This window comes from Lathamus discolor, chromosome 6, assembly GCF_037157495.1.
Source record: "Lathamus discolor isolate bLatDis1 chromosome 6, bLatDis1.hap1, whole genome shotgun sequence".
NCBI lineage: Eukaryota > Metazoa > Chordata > Aves > Psittaciformes > Psittacidae > Lathamus > Lathamus discolor.
In genome coordinates, this window is record NC_088889.1 from 74,420,114 (window position 1) to 74,439,520 (window position 19,407).

General features: G+C 62.4%; 2 protein-coding genes across 5 annotated transcripts; both read right to left on the reverse strand.

Moving 5' to 3' along the window:
- Positions 1-161: 161 nt before the first annotated feature.
- Positions 162-5,973, reverse strand: RHBDL1 (rhomboid like 1). Of its 3 annotated transcripts, none has more exons than XM_065686241.1 (8): positions 5,825-5,973; positions 3,756-3,887; positions 3,316-3,540; positions 2,752-2,900; positions 2,550-2,662; positions 2,216-2,316; positions 1,784-1,919; positions 162-1,118 (listed from the first exon to the last, which is right to left on the reverse strand). In XM_065686241.1, exons 1-8 carry the CDS (start codon positions 5,861-5,863, stop codon positions 847-849), a joined length of 1,167 nt encoding a protein of 388 aa, XP_065542313.1. In that variant the 5' UTR covers positions 5,864-5,973; the 3' UTR covers positions 162-846. The 3 variants fall into 3 exon arrangements, with proteins under 3 accessions (XP_065542313.1, XP_065542314.1, XP_065542312.1); XM_065686242.1 differs by having other exon boundaries at positions 1,784-1,844; positions 3,729-3,887; XM_065686240.1 differs by having other exon boundaries at positions 3,729-3,887.
- A 1,209-nt stretch (positions 5,974-7,182) lies between these two features.
- On the reverse strand, positions 7,183-19,377 carry RHOT2 (ras homolog family member T2). Of its 2 annotated transcripts, none has more exons than XM_065683730.1 (19): positions 19,263-19,377; positions 19,004-19,062; positions 18,026-18,107; positions 17,891-17,934; positions 16,795-16,848; positions 16,378-16,430; positions 15,766-15,874; positions 14,745-14,846; positions 14,253-14,351; positions 13,695-13,803; positions 13,305-13,425; positions 12,407-12,491; positions 11,385-11,530; positions 11,197-11,297; positions 10,994-11,124; positions 10,512-10,592; positions 10,253-10,375; positions 9,946-10,148; positions 7,183-8,644 (listed from the first exon to the last, which is right to left on the reverse strand). In XM_065683730.1, exons 1-19 carry the CDS (start codon positions 19,297-19,299, stop codon positions 8,527-8,529), a joined length of 1,857 nt encoding a protein of 618 aa, XP_065539802.1. In that variant the 5' UTR covers positions 19,300-19,377; the 3' UTR covers positions 7,183-8,526. The 2 variants fall into 2 exon arrangements, with proteins under 2 accessions (XP_065539802.1, XP_065539804.1); XM_065683732.1 differs by having other exon boundaries at positions 19,004-19,057; positions 19,263-19,337.
- Positions 19,378-19,407: the final 30 nt, after the last annotated feature.

Consider the following 19,407-nt stretch of genomic DNA (forward strand, 5'->3'; position numbering starts at 1 on the left):
GGCGCTTGTGGGGGGTGTCAGTGCCCAGCCATGGCTGCAGCCGCCCGTCCCCCCCCGCCGCCTCCCAGGCCCTCCAGCTCCAATTCCCACACTGGATCCATCAGGGATGGGGGCGCACCCTCGCCCCCCCACCCCCCCCCCCCCCAAAATACGCCCCCCGGCAGTGTGCAAAATATTTATTTATACTCCAAAAAGGTCGGGAACGGGGCAGTGAGGGGCCGGGGGTGGGGGTCGGAGCGGGCACCCCCCCAGACCCCATCCCGGGGCGAGCCCCTGCCACGGGGAGGGCGGTGGCAGCAAAGCGGGGGGAGGGGGGGTGGGGGGGGCACTGCTGGAGCGAGTTGTGCCGGTCTCAGCCCGTTCGCCTCCGGCTGCCCCCCCCCTCCCCCCCCGTTATTCTCTTTTTCCTCTTCTTTATAGTCATTTTGGCATAGAAAAATAAATGGCTCCTATTTTGGCACCAGTCCTTGGTGTGAAAGTGCAGGTCCTGGGGGGCAAGCTCAGCCCCCCCTCCCCCGGAAAGGGGGTACGGGAGCAAGCGGGGTGTCCCCACTGCTCAGCTCCGTCCCTGGGGGCACCTCAGAGCCCTGCGGGCACCCGGGGAGGGGCGATGCCGGGGCAGGGCTGGAGCATCGTTGGGGTGAGAGGCGGGCAGAGCTGATGGGGGGGTCCATGGGGTACGTTATGGGGTGGACACGGCCCGCGGTGGGGGGGGCATCACGCTCGCTAGCACCGAGGGGGCAGGCGGGCAGGGGGGTGGCCTGTCCCCATGTCACGCGTGTGACCCCCCCTCTTCATCCTCCGGCGGGCTTTTGGGGAGCAACATAAAGGGGCTGGGGGGGGATGTTACGGCGGGGGGGGGATCTGTGCCCCCAGCAGGTCGTAGGCAAAGATGTTCCAGAAGACGGCGAAGAGGAGGAAGGTGCCGTAGGAGAGCAGCAGCACCCACCAGCCGCACTGCTCCCGCAGGCTCTCCTCGTAGCTGCGCAGGATCGTCAGCCCCATGCTGATGCCCACGATGGCCCCGGCCAAGTGCGCCATGAAGCTGGGCTGCGGCCCCGCGGCGGGCAGCGGCGGCGAGAACCGGAGCCACACAGCGCGGCCCACCTCGGAGCTCACTGCGGGCGGAGGCCAGCGCGCCCTGACACGCACTGCCTGCCCCACTCTGCACCCTCCGACCCACACTGCATCCCCTGCCCCACTCTGCGCCCTCCGACCCACACTGCATCCCCTGCCCCACTCTGCGCCCTCCGACCCACACTGCATCCCCTGCCCCACTCTGCGCCCTCCGACCCACACTGCATCCCCTGCCCCACTCTGCGCCCTCCGACCCACACTGCATCCCCTGCCCCACTCTGCGCCCTCCGACCCACACTGCATCCCCTGCCCCACTCTGCACCCTCCGACCCACACTGCATCCCCTGCCCCACTCTGCGCCCTCCGACCCACACTGCATCCCCTGCCCCACTCTGCGCCCTCCGACCCACACTGCATCCCCTGCCCCACACTGCACCCTCCGACCCACACTGCATCCCCTGCCCCGCACTGCACCCTCCGACCCACACTGCATCCCCTGCCCCGCACTGCACCCTCCAACCCACACTGCATCCCCTGCCCCACTCTGCACCCTCCGACCCACACTGCATCCCCTGCCCTGCACTGCATGCTCCCACCCACACTGTATCCCCCTGCCCCACACTGCACCCTCCACCCCACACTGGCCAACCCACCCAATACTACGTCCCCTCACCCCACACTGACCACCCTGGCCCCTGCTACTCACTGCACACCAGCGCCAGCACCATCCGCAGCAGCTTGTAGGGGCAGCGCATCCCAGCCCAGTTCTGTGGATGGATGGATGGATGGATGGATGGATGGATGGATGGATGGATGGATGGATGGACGGACGGACGGGCTGACTATGGGACAGTGTGCCCCAAGAGAGTTGTGCCCTGGCCCCATGGATCCCCCCTAGTGTCCCCTCTTCTCTCAGCCACACTCATCCCAAGATGACACCCGCATGATGGTGCCCACCTTGTGATGCCACTCCAAGGCATCATCCACCCAACCATGTTGCCCACCCTGCAATGACACCCGATGCCACCCACCCCACGGCATCCTCCCCGCCCAGGTCATCCCACCCCACGGCATCCCCCCCGCCCAGGTCATCCCACCCCACCGCCCTCCCACCGCGCAGTGCCCCCCACTGCCTGACCATGACGACGTTGGCGAGATGTGCTGAGCAGAGAGCGTAGACACCCCCTGAGCCCCCGACCAGTGGCGCCCGCATGTCCGTGATGGAGACCGTGAGGGAGCCTGTGGGAACAGCAGGGCTCAGCGCAGGGCCCCCCCGCGCCATTAATTAATCATGTCCACATTAATCAATCACGGGCTGTGATGCCTCCCTGGGGCATGCAACGCTGCTGGTACCCAGCAGTCAGGAGCCAAGCCCCGCATCCCCATCAGGGGGCATCTCCCGAGGGGCTGGTGATGGGGACCGATGGGGACAGTCCTGCCCCCCCCCCCCCCCCCAAGTACCACACACCCACCTGCCAGGACTCCGGCCAGGTAGAGGAAGCTGATGCGCAGGATGCCGTGCACCATCTCCAGGGGCACCCCGATCATCAGCTGCAGGAGCGCGTTGAACCCCAGCTGCTCCAGCCTGCGCAGGCAGCACGGGAGGGGACACCTCAGCCCGTGGGTGTACCCCCCCGACCCCTTGTTGTGTCCACCCCGGCAGCAGGGACCTACCCCACGTGCATGAACATGTAGGTGAGGAAGCGCCAGGCGCGCGCGCGGTGCCCTGGGTGGTAGACCAGAGGGCTCTTCATGTACTCGGGGTGGTAGGTCTGCAGCACCCACTTGTTCAGCCGTGCCCCATAGCAGAGGAACACGATGATCTGCACCAAAGCCCACAGCCACCATCAGACATGCCGCTGAGACCACCACCCTCTTCGTTTCTCTGTCCTGGAGTCACCCATACCCCCTGCCCTGGGTCCGAGCCCTATCTGGTCACCCAGGAAATAACAGCTGCCGTCACCCATCCCTTCCATGCTGGATCTGAGCCCCCCATGGGCACTGACACATCGCAGCGGGGGTCACCCATCCCTTCCGCCTGGGTCTGATCCCCCCACGGCTGTCAAGACACCACAACTGGGGTCACCCATCTCCTCTCCTCCAGATCTGATCCCCCATGGCCACTAGGACATCATAGTTGGGGTCATCCGCACCTTCCGTGCCAGATCTGATCCCCCCATGGGTGCTGGCACATCGCAACCAGGGTCACCCGTCCTGCACACTCGCGGGCCGCTGTACCTGTGTGAGGGTGACGGCTGCCATGAAGACAGGCGGTGGGCAGGCGCGGTGCTGGTAGAAGTACCAGCGCCGGTCCATCTCGCAGGGCAGGATCTCGTAGGCCACGTAGCGCACGAAGCGCTTGTAGAAGCCGAGGCCGGTCTCGTCCAGCAGCACGTCGCGGGGCAGCGCGCGCTGCCCGTTGGCAATGGCGCGCTTGAAGCTGCTCGAGCGCTTGCTGCTCATCTGCAGGGACAGGCCACCCCTGCCCATCGCCGCCCCACGCAGCAGCCGGCCCGGGCAAGCCCCCCCATCACTGCGCCATGCCAGGGGAGCCCCCTGGGGACCACCGGCGCCCGCCACCCCCCCCGTCCCCAGGCACACAGGGAGGTGCCCGCTGCCCAAACCGTCCCGGTGCCCCCCCCGGCACTGACCAGGTCTACCAGCTCCTGATAGCAGACCTGCCCCTCGTCGTTGCCCTGTGCCAGGGCCACCAGCATGTCCAGCTTGGCGGGGTCCAGGGGCAGCTCATGGCTGTGCACGAGGCTGGCGAACGTCTCCACCCCGATGAAGCCGGTGTTTTCGGGGTCGAGCTGTGGGGCACAGCGCGAGGCATCACCAGGATGCAGCTCCCTCTTTGCCTGGGGAGACCACCCGGTGCCTCTCACCCTGGCCTCAAGCCTGGAGGTCTCATACGCTGCTTCACAACACCACCAGCCCCTGCCTCTCTTGCAGGAGGCTACAGCCCGCACCCAGCCTACACCCTGCATGGTGCGGGTGCCATGCAGGTGCCCCGGTGCCCTGCCAGCATCCCCATCCCCATCCCCATCTCCCCATGGCACAGACAATACTCTCCCACTCAGTTATTTCTTGCCGTCAGCAGCCTGACAGCCAGGAAGCCACGAAGCTAAACACACGCGCAGCCCTGGCACCAGCCTCCTCCTCATCCTCCTGCTCCTCCTGCACACAACACACCAGGCACCCTGTGCCCGGGGCACCCTGAGCCCTCCAGGCATCATGCACCACTGGTACCCAGCACCGTTGAGCAACCAGTGTAGTCTCACTTGTGGGGTGGCACAAGGAGGATGGAGATGGGGAGAAGGCACCTATGGCTGGGGGTGGCCGGGACCCTGCACCCTGCAGCATCACCCTGAAATGAGTGTTGGGTTTCAACCTTTCTCCTGTAGGGAATGAAATGCAGGCGAGGGAACTCATCCTCATGGGATGGGCAGGACTGTACTTCCTTCCCAGCGTGCAGACCATCCCTTCCAGGCAGGGAGCAGCCAAAGCCTCTTTCCCAAGGCTGGTACGGCTATCTGAAGCATTGCTGAGGTCGGCGTGGGATGCAGGGCGCAGAGTGGGATGCAGGGTGCAAGGTGGGATGCAGGGTGGCATGCAGGGTGCAGTCTGTGGGGTGCAGGAGCTGGGGTAAAAGCAGCACTTACATCCTCTGAGCACCCCGAGGAGCTGGGGTGCAGGAGCTCCCTGGTGCCACCCATCCCCCATGCCCCACCTTCCGCCCCACAGGAGCCACGTGCATGTGCCACACCAGGACCTGGCACATGCTTCCCCAATGCACTGACACGTACCGAGCTCGATGGTCCCCCGAGCTCAAGCAGCAGCCAGGAAGCCCCTCTCTGCTTTTGGGGTGCATCTCCCCCCAGTGCCTCCCTGCAGCCGCCCTGCAGCCCCCCCAGCCCTTCCTGGCTCTCCCAGTTCCCACTCTCTCCTGGGAAGATGCTGCCCATCCCTGAACGGCTCAGAGGCACCAGGAGCCCTCGCGGTGAAGCCGGGGTGACACCGGGGATGCACCCCAGCTCCCGGGCTGGGGAGCAAGGCCAAGGTCACGGAGCCAGCTGGGGGCGAGGGGGGCCGTTAGTATTCCTGACCCCCAGTGAATTCCCTCCCCATCCCCAGGGCAGAGCAGCCGGTTTGGCCCAGGGCCGGTGGGGAGGGAGGGACGAGGTGGCCAAGCACAAGGGGGGACTCTCGGGGCACCGGGTGCCAGCGCCGGGGGAGCCGATTCCCCCATCCCAGCGGAGCCCAGCGCGGCGTCAACGCTCCTCGGCCTGATCCTGCAATCAGGTCACGGGGCTGGATGCGGCCCCTCCAGCCCAACCGAGGCGGGGCACGGCTCCACGGCAGCCCCGGGCCCGATCCTGCTCCCAGCGCCGGGGCTCGGCACACGGCGGGGATGGGGGGACCCAGCACCTCTCGTCCTTCAGGGAGAGCCCGGCGGGACCCAGCCCGGGGCAGCGCCGGGGTGAGGGGGAGGCCACAAGTGAGCTGAGTTGCGCGGTCTCAGCGGCTTAACAGGGGGAGGGGGGCCCGGTCCCCCGGGGCAGGGCCGGGGACACCGGGGGATGCTCAGCGGGCGCGGGAGCCGCCCTGGGCGGGCAGCGCTGCCCGGTGCCTGCCGGAGCCTCGGTCAGCGCTGCCCGGTGCGGGCGAGCATCCTCCCACCGCCAGCGGAGCCCGGCGCCCCCCCCACCCCGCCGCGAGCGGTGCCCGGCGCTCCCCCCGCTCTCACCTGCTCCTGGATGAGCTGCAGCAGGGAGCTCCTGTCCATGCACCCGGCGGGCGGTGGGCTCCGCCGCTCCCCCGCGCCCGGGGCCGGCGAACCGGGCAGGGGAGCGGCGCGGGCGGCGGGGGCTCCGGGGGGGGCGGCTCTCCCCGCCAGCCCCGCGTTGCGGCGGGCCCGGGAGCGGGCGGCAGCGGCGGCGCCGGGAGCCGCCGGTGGCAGCGGGGCGGCGGCGGCGGCGGCGGCGGCGGGGGCGGGAGCGGAACCGAGCGGAGCCGCCCCCACCGCAGCGCGCGGCGCAGCGCCCCCCCCACAACGGTCCCCCCCCCGCCGCCGGGAGCCGGGACCCGCCCCGCGGCCCGCCCGGAAAGGAGCAGGGAGGGAGGGAGGGCTCCCGGCACTCGCAGCCGGTGCCTGCCCCCCGGTAGGGTGCCCACGTCCCAGTGCTGGCACCTGCATCCCGGTAACGGTATCCACATCTCAGTACAGCACTCGCATCCCCGCGCAGGACCTGCATCCCGGTACGGTGCCTGCATCCCAGTACAGTATTCACATCCCAGTGTAGTACCTACATCCCAGTATGGGTATCACATCCCAGTATAGGTACTTGCATCCCAGCACTGGTATGTACATCCCAGTACAGTCCCACATCCTGGTACAATACCTGCATCCCAGAACGGGTACCCGCACCCCGGTATAGTACCTGCATCTTGGTACTTGTTTCTGCATCCCACTACAGCACCTGCATCCTGCTACAAGAATGTGTATCCAGGCATGGCGCCTGCCACCTGCATCCCAGTACAGGTACCAGTATTTCAGCACGGGCACCACCATTCCAATACGGGCACCAGCATCCCAGTATGGGTACCGCCCGTGGGCCACAGCTCATCCCCACCGCAAGCGGGGAGCTCAGTACCTCATAGCCCTGCCTGCCGTGGGGCCGCCCTGTGCTGGCAGGAATGCCAGGCAGGGGGTCAATTCCCAGGCTCCTTCCTCAGGGACCGCGCACGCAGACCCAGCACACCGGCACTATTAATAACTCAGCATGGGCTGCTGCTCCCACAGGGCCCGGCCTGCTTTGGACTCACCAGGGAGCACCGCGCGTCCCATCCACCTTGGCATTGCCCCCTCTGTCCTACGCGGCAGTGCTGCGTCCCATCTCCGCCCAGGCGCTCCTGGATGCCCTGGCTCCCACTCCTGGGACACACACACACATGGCCTTGTCTCCCAGAGGGCCAGGCTTCAGCCTGCCCTAAATCCCTGGAACTGCTCCAAACAGGAGCAAACCCCCAAAGCCCACCCCTCGGGGTGTCCTCGCTCCCGCCCGGGTTCCATCCTGCTCCCCAGGACACAGAGGACACGCTGTGCAAGGGGAAGATGTGTAAAAATTTATTCTGCTGTAGAGAACAAACCTAAAAGTGTGGCTTTGCCGGGCACAGACCGGCGCTGGGAGCAGGGGCAGAGCACAGGACACGGGCCTGGCCAACAGCCACACACAGAGGGTGTATGGGAACCCCAGGCCAGCAGTGAGCCCGATGGCAGAGCAGCTCCAGGCAGCGCTGGGATGAAGACACCCACCTCGCTGGCTCCAGGCCCCGACACGGAGTTTCAATAGACAAAACACAGCAAAAAGCAGCTCTGGCAGTGACCTTGGTGTTCTCCCAGCAGCTGCTGGCAACAAAACCTCGCCTGAGCGCGCTCACAGTCCAAGAGCTGGGGTCACGCAGGCAGGAGCTGACCCAGACTCTGTGCAGGAGGCTCGAAGCCCAGGGATGCTGAGGAGAGCACAGGGGCTGGCAGAGGCTGGCCTCACTCTTTGGGACATGGAGATGGGGATGCTGTTGGATCCTGGCCCCAGATCTGCACTGAGCTGAAGTGACAGCATTAACACTGGTGAGGGCAGAGGACAATGGAGAAAACAGCTTCCAGTTGCACCAGGAGATGCAAGACCCAGAGCCTTGTGCTTAGGGACAGCCGCAGCGGGGCCAGAGGCCCCTGCTGGGGCCAGCAGGATGAGTCCTGACATGTGCCAGGCCCTCTCGGAGGGCAGAGGGGCCAGGAGCCTGGCACACTGCAGGGCTCAGGGTGGTTCTGTGCTGGGACAAGAGACAGAAGGAGCCTGGGACAGGTCCTGGAGCTCACTCCCTCCCCCTGCAGCGAGAGCTGCAGCCACAGCATCCCAACCCCAAAGCACAGGGGGTCTGCCTTTCCCCGGGCTGGCTGAGGGGCACAGGGAGCCGGGACAGAGGTGTGACCCCAGGGGCTGAAGCCACGAGCCCAGTGGACGGCTCTGCTGCTGCTGGGGGTGCTTTGGGAGAGCTGCCCCCCAGGCTGACAGCACCAGCCCAGCCCCCTGGGAAGGGATGTGCCCGGCCCCCCAGACACTGACACACTGACGTTTGAGCTTAAAAACGTTAAAAAATATTAACAGAATAAAAGACGAGGCTGATCCCCCAGTGTCGGCGAGGCAGAGTAACGGCAGAGCTGCCTGGCCCCGGCACAACAGCTGGGCAGGGGCCGTGAGGGTCAGGGTGGCCGGTGCTGGGGGATCGATTCTGCTGGCGCTGGGAGCTCTGGTTTCACTGGTCCTGCAATCCAGGCTGGGCGAAAAGGAGCATTTCCTACCAGGGACCAGCTTGAGGCAGGGCCCCTCGGGGCAGTGCTGGGGAGGGGGAGGCTGGTGTCACAGCAGGATGGGCTGCAGGGGCCTCTCATTTGTTCTTGCCCAGCACCCGGTAGAGTGTGAACCCCACCAGCGCTGTCACCGCGGCCCCCAGCGCCACCCGCAGCCAGAAGGACGCGGCTCCCAGCTCCACGGCGTTCAAGTGACTGCAAGGGAAGAGAGAGGCTGGTGAGAAGGTGCACAGCAACACTGTCCGACAGCAAGATCCCTGACAGCCCGGAGCGCTTCCACCCCATGCAGTGAGGTTGGGGTGTCCCGGGAAGGACAGAGAGCGACCGCAGCGCAGCTCCAGGCTGGGGACAGAGGCAGAGAGCACCGAGAGCCTCCCCTGCCCTGCACACTGGAGAACCCAGCATCATCATCAAGCCTCTGCTGGGACAGATGCAGCTCTATCCATCCTGGAAATAGCACAGCAACCCCTAATAACGGGTATGAGGTAGGAGCTGCCTTTCTAGGTCAAGCTGCTTTCCCAACTCCAAGTGCACACAGACCCAGGAGCGGATGCAGGCAGAGACCAACCGAAGGGCAGGGAGGGAAAAGGCTCCATCATGCCCAGTGTACACATTCCCCTCCTAAACATGTGCTGTCCAGCATCAACATGCTCCTCTCCGAGGAGGAAAGAGATATCCATTATTCATTCCCCACTAAATCGAGGGGGAAGAGCCAATCCCTGGCCCTCCATTACGCTGTTATTTATTTATACCACATACCCTAAGATATATTAAGAATATTTAAATTTTAATACTGCAGAGGGGAAAAAAAAATAAAAAGAAGTGTCAGCTCTAAAAATAAAGTTGTTTATTGAAAAGCAGCTGGAGGGAAAACCACTCACTGGTAATCCCAGCCTGGCTCCCAAGGCACCCACACACTCTCCCCGGGAGGGGTCTACCCACGGTGTTGAGCTGACCTTCAGCCCCCTCCTCTGCTCCTCAAGCAGGGTGATGCCACACACAGACTCCTTCTCCTTCCCAAATGTCCCTGGCCATGTCCTGCCCCGCCATCCAGCCCCTTTCAGGTGCTGTTCCTTCCCAAAGGGAGGCTGTGCGAACAGAGGTCTCGCTTTGCTGACCTCTTTTTTCAGTCTGATCCACCTCATCAGGAGAAAATAGCTGCCACCCCCCTTTGTGGGCCTTGGCAAACCAGGCTGGCTGCTCCCCTTCAGCAGTTTCATCTCAGGCTTCAGAAAGAAAGCCTCCCGTGGCAGGATCTATCAAATAAATCTGCCAGAGACACACACAAGGCAGAAGAGAGCTGCCACCCACTCCAAGCAGGGAATAAAGTGCCCTTTTGGTTTTGATTACTTGTATGAGCAGATGACACCAGAAGCTTACAGAGAAACCAAACCCAAGGCATCGCGGCAGAGGCAGGGTTTGGACACAGCCCCTCCTGGCCCCCCAAGCTCTGCTCCCCCCCACCCAAGAGCACCCTCCATGGGAAGGATACTAACGGGAAGGTGGCGGCGGTGGCCAGCTTGGTGTACACAGCGGTGCTGGGTGGCCCCTGGCCGTGGCAGGAGAAGAGGAAGGGTGGTGGGAGGCAGTGCTTGTAGCAGAACTCAGCGGGGGAGAGGCCGGGCTGGTGACTCACTTCTGGCAGGTCTGTCTTGGAGGCCACAAAGACACAGGGGATCTGGCTGTCCATGTAGTGTTGCTGCAGAGACAGGGAGAAGTCCCAGCAAGGGGTATGCCACCAAGGCTGAGAGATGTGGGGCTGCTACACAGAGGCTGAAAGCCCCCAGGGCCCCTTGCGCCTACCTTATAAATACTGGCACAGTAGCTGAAGGACCTGGGCTCGCTCAGGTCGTAGATGAAGCAGGCGACATCACAGGCTGCGTCTGATGGTTTCAGGAATGTCGTGTCGGTGCTCACCTCATATAGCTGGAGTGGGAGGGAAAGGCCATGTGGCATAGCACCATGTCACCAGGATGGGCCACTTCCAAGACCAGCACCAGGTACTGTGCCAGCCCTGCTGTCAGACAGGCACAGCAGCCCTTCCCTCCTCTCCCCGACTTACTATAAGGTACTTCTCCTGGCCGTTGACCTGCACTGTGTTGATGGCATAGAGGGATGGCTCTCCTGGGTTCTCCCTCTGAGCCTGCCATGAAAACACCATCTCAGAGGGGGCCGGCAGCAAGAGCTTGAGGGAGGGAGAATGTTTCAGACTGCCCCAGGTCCCTGTGGTGTAACAGCCACTGGAAGGCCAGTCAGGGCCTGGCATGAGACACAGGCCTGTTTGTAACGCAGGGCAAGCCAGCATCACCTCGCCCAGACATGGGAGGTGCAGCTGCCTGGGAAAGGCACAGCCCCTCCAGCCTCTTGGGACAAGCAGAGGGGATGGGCCCACTGCCAAAGTTAAGGATTCAGGAGCCACAGCAACCAGCATGGAGCAGGGTGTGAAGCCTTTTGCTGGGATCTGGCCATGGGCAGATCTGGCCAGCTCAAGGGCCTCAGGGCTCTCCACCGGGCCTCCCCTCTCAAGAGGGGAGCAGCACTCACCACCAGGCTCCTGCCGAGGAAGGCCTGCAGGAAGGCAGACTTGCCTGCGCCCCTGGCTCCCAGCACCTTGCAGAGGAAGACGTTTCTCTGGGTCTGGCCTTTCTCCAGGTCAATCTTCTTCTCCCGGGTCACTGGCAGGAGAGAGCTTGGGTGAGTGAAAGGAGGAACCTGAGCCGTGACAGGAGGGGAGGGCATGGCTGTACCTGTGAGGGCCTGCGTCTGGGAATCCTGCTCCGAGAGGATGGGGTAGCCCAGGTAGCCCAGGCACGCCAGGCAGTGCCGCACGTCCAGGTAAGCCATGAGCCTGCAGAGACGGAGCACACCAGGAAGCCAACAGGATCAGTAAGGGCTAAAAGATGTGAGTACAGGCAGGGAGAGGGACTGAGCTTACGTCCACTGGCAGAGGAATCCATGCAGGGAAAGCAGGCCTTTATCAGTGGTGCATACCGTATTGTAGAGCTCAGGACCCCAGGGCATGCAGGGGAAGACACTGAAGAAGTTCTGCAGCTCTGTGGGTGAGAGGGCTCCATCCTGGTCCTGCAGAGACAACGAGGAGTCAGCAGCTGAGGACATGGCCCATGCAGTGCCAGCAGCTCTCTGCAGTCACACCAAGCACTGACAGGGTCCAGAGAGCATCACCAGGACACAAGCCACCTTGCTCGCTGCTAATGACACAGGGATGCTTCCAGAAATTAATCCCACAGCCCTGAGCTGCTGTTCCTGGCTTCCCCAGGGCCAGCCACCCCACAGCAGCCTGCACTGGTCCAGCCTGGTCCTGAACACTGCAGGGTAGCATCCAAGGTCTGTGTGTGGCCACCAGCACAGGATGTGCAGCACTGGGCACACTTGGACGCGCATCAGCTCAGTGCTGCAATTCCCCATGTCCACAGGGCTGCTGTACCCCAGTGCACAACAACAACTGAGTAACTACTGTGTGCAGGTGCATGGCAGATCCAGCCCATCCCCTTCTCCCTCTCTCCAAAGAACCAGAGCACGGCACAAATCAGTTGCTTTCTCTCCCTCTCAAGCCTGGCATCCCCTCAATAGGGTTGGCAGCTGTGTGAATGCTCGTTCTTGGTCTGTGGCTGCAGGCCAGCAGCTCTGCCTGCTTCCCTGCCTCCCTTCACGCTGCAGCCAGGCACCAGTTTAACTTGGACCCAGCCCCTGAAGGGCCAAACTTTTACTGGCTGTCCTTTGGTCAAGGGTCACGACCACAACCCCTTGACATGCCATCAGACTTGCAGTGACCAATTCCTGCTCCCAAAGCCTGGGCAAGCAGCTTTGAAGGGAGCGCTGTGGCAGAGGGAAGCCCCTCGGCTGGGGCTACATCTGCTCCCTGGAGCAGAGGAGAGCAGCTACGTGCAGACCCAGCAGAGCACCCCCTCCCAGGCAGCTCTAGCACACTCTGCCCACCTTGTCGTGCTTCTCGAACAGCCGCTGCAGGAACTGGTAGCCCAAGTGGTTGAGCTCTGTGGAGCAGCCGGGGGGCAGCCGGAACCTGGTGGACGAGACCCAAGTGACCCTCCATGAGCTCTGAACCAAGGGCAGAGTGCGAGCAAGTCTGCAGCCAAGCCAGAGCTCCCCACTCCCTCCCTGCTCAAGTTGTCTCCAGGCCTGGCTGCTCCTTGCCACAGCCCTTTGTTTTGGGAAGAAGCCCTCAAGGGTGCACAGTGACCTCTCCTCGGCACATCCCAAGCAGCCAGGCAGATGATGGAGCCTCACACCCAAGCCTTCAGCAGGGCACAGCACTTCCCCAGGGTGCTTTCCACCAGCACGCACCCCATTGCCTCCCTGCACAGCCTGCTGTCTGGGGAGAAGACAAGGCAGCTCACAAGCCGAACCCTTTCATTACTGCTGGATCACCACCTCCAGAGTGGCAGGGAGCAGAGAAGAGGCAGCAGCTGCAGAATCAGCCAGGAGGGCCATGCTGACAGCTCACTGCTCCTGACAGAGCTGTTCTGCCTCAGCTCAGGAAGAGATGGAGCAGGCTTCAAAAACCCCTTGCTAATGTGAAGTCAGGGACAGGCCTTCGTTCCCCACCTCTCTGCCTGCCTGCCTGCATCAGAGCCAGCAGCACAGCCAGCAGCTCCAAGGCCCATTATATTCATTGCCTACCCCACGGTGGTCAGCTCCTGCCCACAGGGGAAGATGGAGGAGCATGAACCTGACTATGAGCTACAGGTGCAGATTCAGCCTCAGCTGAGGAACGCAGCAGGGTGTGGACAGCAGCCAGCAAAGCAGCTGGGGAGCTCAAGTTGTGGCCAGGGTGTGACACCCCCATGATGCACCCCACCCCAGGCAGGGTACGCACTGTGGGTACAGGTAGTCATCTGTCAGCTCCAGCTCGTCGTCGTACCCAAAGCGGCGGAGGATGGTCCATGTGGTCTCATGCCGGCCCCTTTGAATGAAGAGGGTGTTGAGGAAGAGGAAGCCTGCAGGAGAGATCAGGTGGCTCAGACACGGCAGGGGCTCAGCCTCAGGGATCTGCTCCTTGGGACCATGCTTTCCCTGGGAAAACAGGCTGCTGGACAGACAGCTCTAGTAGCCAGAGCAGGCTGCGACTGGCTTTGACAAGAGGGACTAACTAGGCTTGGAATGAGAGCTGGGAAGCTCAGACCAATGTCAGGCCCCTCACAGTGTGCTGGAAGGGGGGGTTCCTCATCTCTTGCTGGGATGGGGCACAGAGCCCCTGTGCTGTTACCATTCAAGGTCAGGCCGTTGTCCTGCACCCCGTCTGTGGTGTTCTTACACACAACCACCTTCACGTCCTCCAGGGCCTGGGGAGCCAGTGGGTTTCCAAAACAGGATTTCTGCCTCCCAGGAGAAAGAAGGTCATCGTCAGCAAAGCACTCAGACAGCCCAAGCCTCTGTCGCACCAGCATCCCCCTCCCCTGGCAAGGGCATGGGAGTTTCTAGGAGAGAAAATCCACCCAGCCCAGGGATTCCTGCCTTGGACCTTCATCACACCCCCGCTCTTCAGCATCCCAGTAATACATGACTCTCAACAGCTCTAGCGCCTCCTGCTCTTGCCACTGCAGAGCAAACTCAGCCCAAGCTTAGTGAAGATGGAAGGCCTGTGGATCCCCATGTGCCCCAAGATGCACCTTAGGGTGCTTTAGCTACAGCTGCCCAACAGCAGAAGTACTGGATGCAAACAGGACAGCTGTGTCTGCCTTTCTGCCTGGTGTTGGATGGAAAGGGGACACTAGGGCTTTCCATGAGGGGCCGGGGATCACCTCAGCTCTGCAGCCAGCCCTACCTGGAAGTAGTTGAGCTCATCATCACTAAGGATCTGGTTGTTATCCTGGTCCGAGAGGTTGAAAATCCGTGTCAGTGCCTGTGCACACGCAGGTTTCAGCTGCAAGGGACCAACCATGGTGACAAAAACAAGGCAACACCATCAGCCTGGCTCTGCCTCCTGAAACCCTGTGTGCAGAGGGGTTGCCTTCCTGTGCTGGCTGGGAGCACGGTCCAGCTATGCCAGTATCACAGCTCCAGGGGAAGTCTTCTCCTGGACCCCTCCCACCATGGCTAACATGGCCTGGAGCATGATGGCTTCTACCCCAAAATGCTCCTGGCCTCTCTCTGGCCTGGCCACACTCAGCTGGCTGTGCTGAGCACAGGAGATGGGTGCTTTCCCCTTGGTTTAGCTGTGCTGGCCCAAATGCTCCAGGGGCAAAAGCACAGCCCCAGACCAGGGCACTGTGATGGGAAGGAGATCGTCCAAGGCACTTTGAGCAGACCTTCTTACCTGCTTCTCCTCTGGGTCGTACAGGGGGGCAGTGGGGTGCAGCACAGCTTTCTGGGCATAGTAGAAGAGCTCAGAAATGTTCTTGAGGTTCTTGGCAGAGCACTGGGGATTCAAAGGAAGGGACAGCCCTGTGAGTGAGGGCAGGCCATGGGCTGGTGATGCAGAGCAGAGGGAGGAGGACACAAGCTCCCTGAACCAGACAGATTGTGCACCAAAGCACAGAGCAATGTCTGTTCACAAAGAGGGAAACCGCTTGTGCTCTGGCTTTGCTGTGCCTGTTCCACAGCCCCAGAGCCAACAGGGGCTGTGTATAGCTCCAACATTAGTTACAGCAAGAGCCAGAGTGGGCAGACACTGACAGCCACCCCCTGCAAGGAAGACAAAGGACAGAATGCCTAAAGCACAGGCCCTCAAGATCCAGACAGGGACTTCTGCAGAGCAGGGTTAGCAGGGCAGATCATAGAATCCCAGAGTGGTTTGGGTGGAAAGTGACCTTAAAGCTCAGCCAGTTCCAGCCCCCTGCCACAGGCAGGGACACCTTCCACCAGACCAGGTTGCTCCAAGCCCTGTCCAACCTGGCCTTGAACACTGCCAGGGATGGGGCAGCCACAGCTTCTCTGGGCACCCTGTGCCAGCGCCTCAGCACCCTCACAGGGAAGAGCTTCTGCCTAAGAGCTCATCTCAGTCTCCCCTCTGTCAGGTTAAAGCCGTTCCCCCTTGGCCTGTCCCTACAGGCCCTTGTCCAAAGCCCTTCTGCAGGTTTCTTGTAGCCCCTTTAGGCACTGGAGCTGCTCTAAGGTCTCCCCTTAAGGAGTCTCCTCTTCCCCAGGCTTAACAAGCCCAACTCTCTCAGCCTGGCTCCAGAGCAGAGCTGCTCCTTGGCCTCCTATAGACTCACTCCAACAGCTCCACATCCCTCTTGTATTGGAGGCCCCAACATCATCTCCACAAGCACAAAGGATCCCTGACTCACACCAGGCAAGTGCTGCTACCCCTCAGGGAGGATTTGGGGTTCCCTCACCTCCACACAGGTCTCAATCTCTGAGAACTGGTTCATGATGGGCAGGATGACGTCCATGGAGCTCCCCATCTGCAGGTCAGACTTGTTTCCCACTAAAATAATGGGGATCCTGGGGAAGAGATGGAATGTCAGAGAGCACAAGTGAGGCCAGTGCTGCCCCAGTCACACGTGCTTGCGGGCAGCAGGCTGGGAGCAGCCCCCCCTCCTCTGCAAGGTCCAGAGCGGCTGGGAGCATCCATCTGGAGAACAGGCTGCCTGATCCTGCTTACGCTTTCACTGCACAACAATATGCTCAGGAGCCTTTAATCCAGCACAGCAGCCTTCTGCCCAAGCAATCCACACACAGACTGAGACATCTGTGCCTCCCTTTGCAGGCTCCTCTCCCTGCCTAGCTTAGAAGAGATCAAGGAGGGGAAGGAACCCTTTCCTGGAGCCCTCAGCTAGATCCATGAAGGAGAAAAGTCCCCGAGTTCTTCAGTTAGAAGTGGTCACGTCACAAGCCACAGAGCTGGTCTGATCTCAGTAACCACAGGAGGAGGTGAGGGTGGTGGGCACCCCACAGCCTCTGTATCCCCCCAAATCTGCACACACAGACCACATCGGACACGTTACCTGGCACCCTTTTCAGCTCCCCCGTTCACCAGGGGGATCCACTTTGTGCGAATCTGGAAGGTGAGCACAGGGAAAAGCCTGTCAGTGTGGCCCCAGCACATCCCTGCAGCCATCTGCTCCCAGCATTCCCCTGCACCAGCAGGCTCAGCAGCCCCAGGGATGCTGGATGCCAGCAGAAGGATCCAGCAAGCCTTGTCCCACAGCACGTGAGGACAACAGCCGGCGTGGGAGCACACTTAGGCTGTGCTCAGCCTGCCTCTGCTTGCAGGGGTCTCAAAACCCCAAACCCCTCCTCAAGGCTGGGGGGCACCAACACCCACCCACAGCAAAAAGCCGGGGCAGGGTGCGAGGACCCAGCACTGGGCACCCCTTTCCCTCCGGTACTGCTGCTCGGGACTCCGGTGGGACCCCCCTTACCTTCTCAATCGTGGCCTCCTTGGTGACATCGTACACCACACAGACCACGTTGGCCTACAAGAGAAGCAGCAGAGGGTGGTGAGCAAGGATCACTGCAGTAGTGAAGCTGCCTGAGCTCACAGCACAGCCCTCACACTGGAACCCAGCAAGTACACACAGCACCACTCACCAGCCATCAACACAAGCGCTACAACGGAGTGCTCGGAGCACAGACCAGCTCTTCTGCCCCAGGAACCCCCTAAGCACATCTGCCTGTAGGCCTGAGCCCTGGTTCCCTGCTCCCACCCCTCAGCGGCTGAGCTGGTCCAGGGGCAGCTGCCCCCCTCCCCTCCTGACCCCATGCATGCAGTGTTGACCCCAGCTTTGTGTTTGAATCAGACAGGAGGGATCACCGGCCCTTCCACAAGAGAGTTCAGTGCTAATCCTGAGGACACACAAGGGTTTAGGCAGGATTTCCCAGAGCCGTTTTAAGCTTGTGTAGAGGAAACAAGACTCCTGTGCTCATCTCCTTGGCCATTCAGTCATCGAGGTGGAAATATTAAATAGCTCTGTGCATGTGAGACATGCAGAAGGGAGTCAGTTTTATCACCCACAATCAAGAGGTCCTCCCCTCTGCAGAGCCAGGGTTAATCCCAGGGCAGGGAAGAACAGCTGGGCCCACCCCAGCCAGCCAAGGGGATTATTGCTCCATGGCTGCTCCCACACACACAGGAGCCCTCGTTCCTCCCTGCCCAGTGCTCCCCAGGGCTCCAGCTCCCAAACCAACTCCTCTGGGCGACTGCTTCATCAGGCAGCCACAAGCACCTAATGAAGGGAGCAGGGGAGGCTCACCCAAGCTCAGCAACTACTTCTCCCCTCTTCTGAGTCCATGGGGAACATCCTGAGGCTGAGAGCATGTCCTCTGCTCAGGAGCCTCTTCCACCTCCTGGTGGGCTGCCCCTTGCTCCTCTCCTTCTGGAGAATCCCCAGAGGGCTGGGACAAGCCACACACACCAGATTACAGACAGGGAAGGATTAGACAAACCCATAGCACTAATCTGTGTGTCTCTGGCTGGCTAAGAGGGAGAGTGAGCAGTCCTGCAACACCCCTGCTCACCTTAGAGATCTCCTCCTGCAGCTCATCCTCTGTCTGTTCAGATTCTGAAAGGAGAAGAGCCCATCATCAACTGGACCCCTTCCTGCTCCCCTCAGCCAGGCAAGGAATGGAGAAGGGAGGGGACACAGGCTGTACCCGAGTAGTCCACTATGTGTGTGGGGACCTTCTCCGGGGTGACATCAGCTGGGATCGTGATCTCCTCCGCACGAGGTGGCACCTGCAAAGCCAACGGCCTCCGCTCCAGCCCAACACAGACGAGAGGATGGACAACGAGGGACTTCAGAGCCCAGCGTGGCTGCTCCCCAGCTCCCTCGATGCTGGGATGGGACAAGCTCCACACCAGGGATGGCTCCTCTCCTGACTCCCTGCGCTGCAGCTGCCACTCCAGCTTGCTGCAGGAAGCTGGGGAAGCTGCCTCTCCAGTGCTGCTGCCCACACTGCTGCTCCAGAGATAAGCCCTCAGCACTCCCCCAGCTCTCCAGACAGACCTCCTGGCAGCTGAGAGAAGCTCTAATCTGATTGTCCAGGCTCTGCCATGGGAGCACACGAAGGTGCTCAGGGCCGATCCTCCCCCGAGCCCCCAGAGCTGATGTTTTCCCAGCAGGAATGTTGCAGAGGGTTCCATCTGCTCGTGGGCGCCAGGGGAAGCCACCTGATAGCACAGGGCAAACACGCCTGGCCAGAACGATCCTGTTTTCCTACCCAAACGGTGATGGGACAGCAAGCTGCCCATGTGGAGGCTCCACGGGGCCCGCTGGGTGCTGCTCCTCGCAGGTGGCCCAGCTCAAAGCACCAAGCCTGTCTCCAGATGGGCACAAGACAGGGAACGTGGTGCAGCCCCTTGTAAAGGCTTTGCGCTGATGCCACCAGGGGAAGGGCAGAGCTGGGGAGCAAATGGCTCCACTCCGTGTGGCAAGGCTGTGCCCAGCGGTTCACTGTGCCGCACAGACCCCAGCAGCAGGGAGCGAGACCCGCCAGGTCCCTACGCCCCTCCGCAGGGCAGGCATTAGAGCGCACACCGGACACCGCACCGCTCCGGCGGAAGCGCCCCGCTCACCCGCCGCAGCCCCACGGCCGCCACCCGGGACGCAGCGTCCCGCGGCTGCCGCTCACCTCTTCCGGGAACTCCTCTCCCACCAGGGCCATGATCAGGGACGTCTTCCCCACCTGGGCTAGGAGAGAAAGGCAGCACGCTGGCACCGGCCCGCCCGCGGGGCCCTCTCCCAGCGAGAGGCCCTGGCCGGAGGACGGCGCAGCCCGGCCCGCCTGGAGGCGGCCATAGGGAGAGATGGAGGGCGGCGGACCCGCGGCAGGCGGAGCCGTGCTCCCGGGGCCGGGCGCAGCCGCCCCCCGCACGCCGTCCCGGCCTCACCGTCCCCCAGCAGCAGGATCCTCACGTCCCGCTTCATGTCGGCGCCGCCGCCGCCGCTGCCGGGACCGCCCCCTCCCCGCCGCAACCTCCCGCTTCCGGCCGCACCAGCGAGCTGCGGCGCAGAGCGGCGCAGGACGGGGAGCGG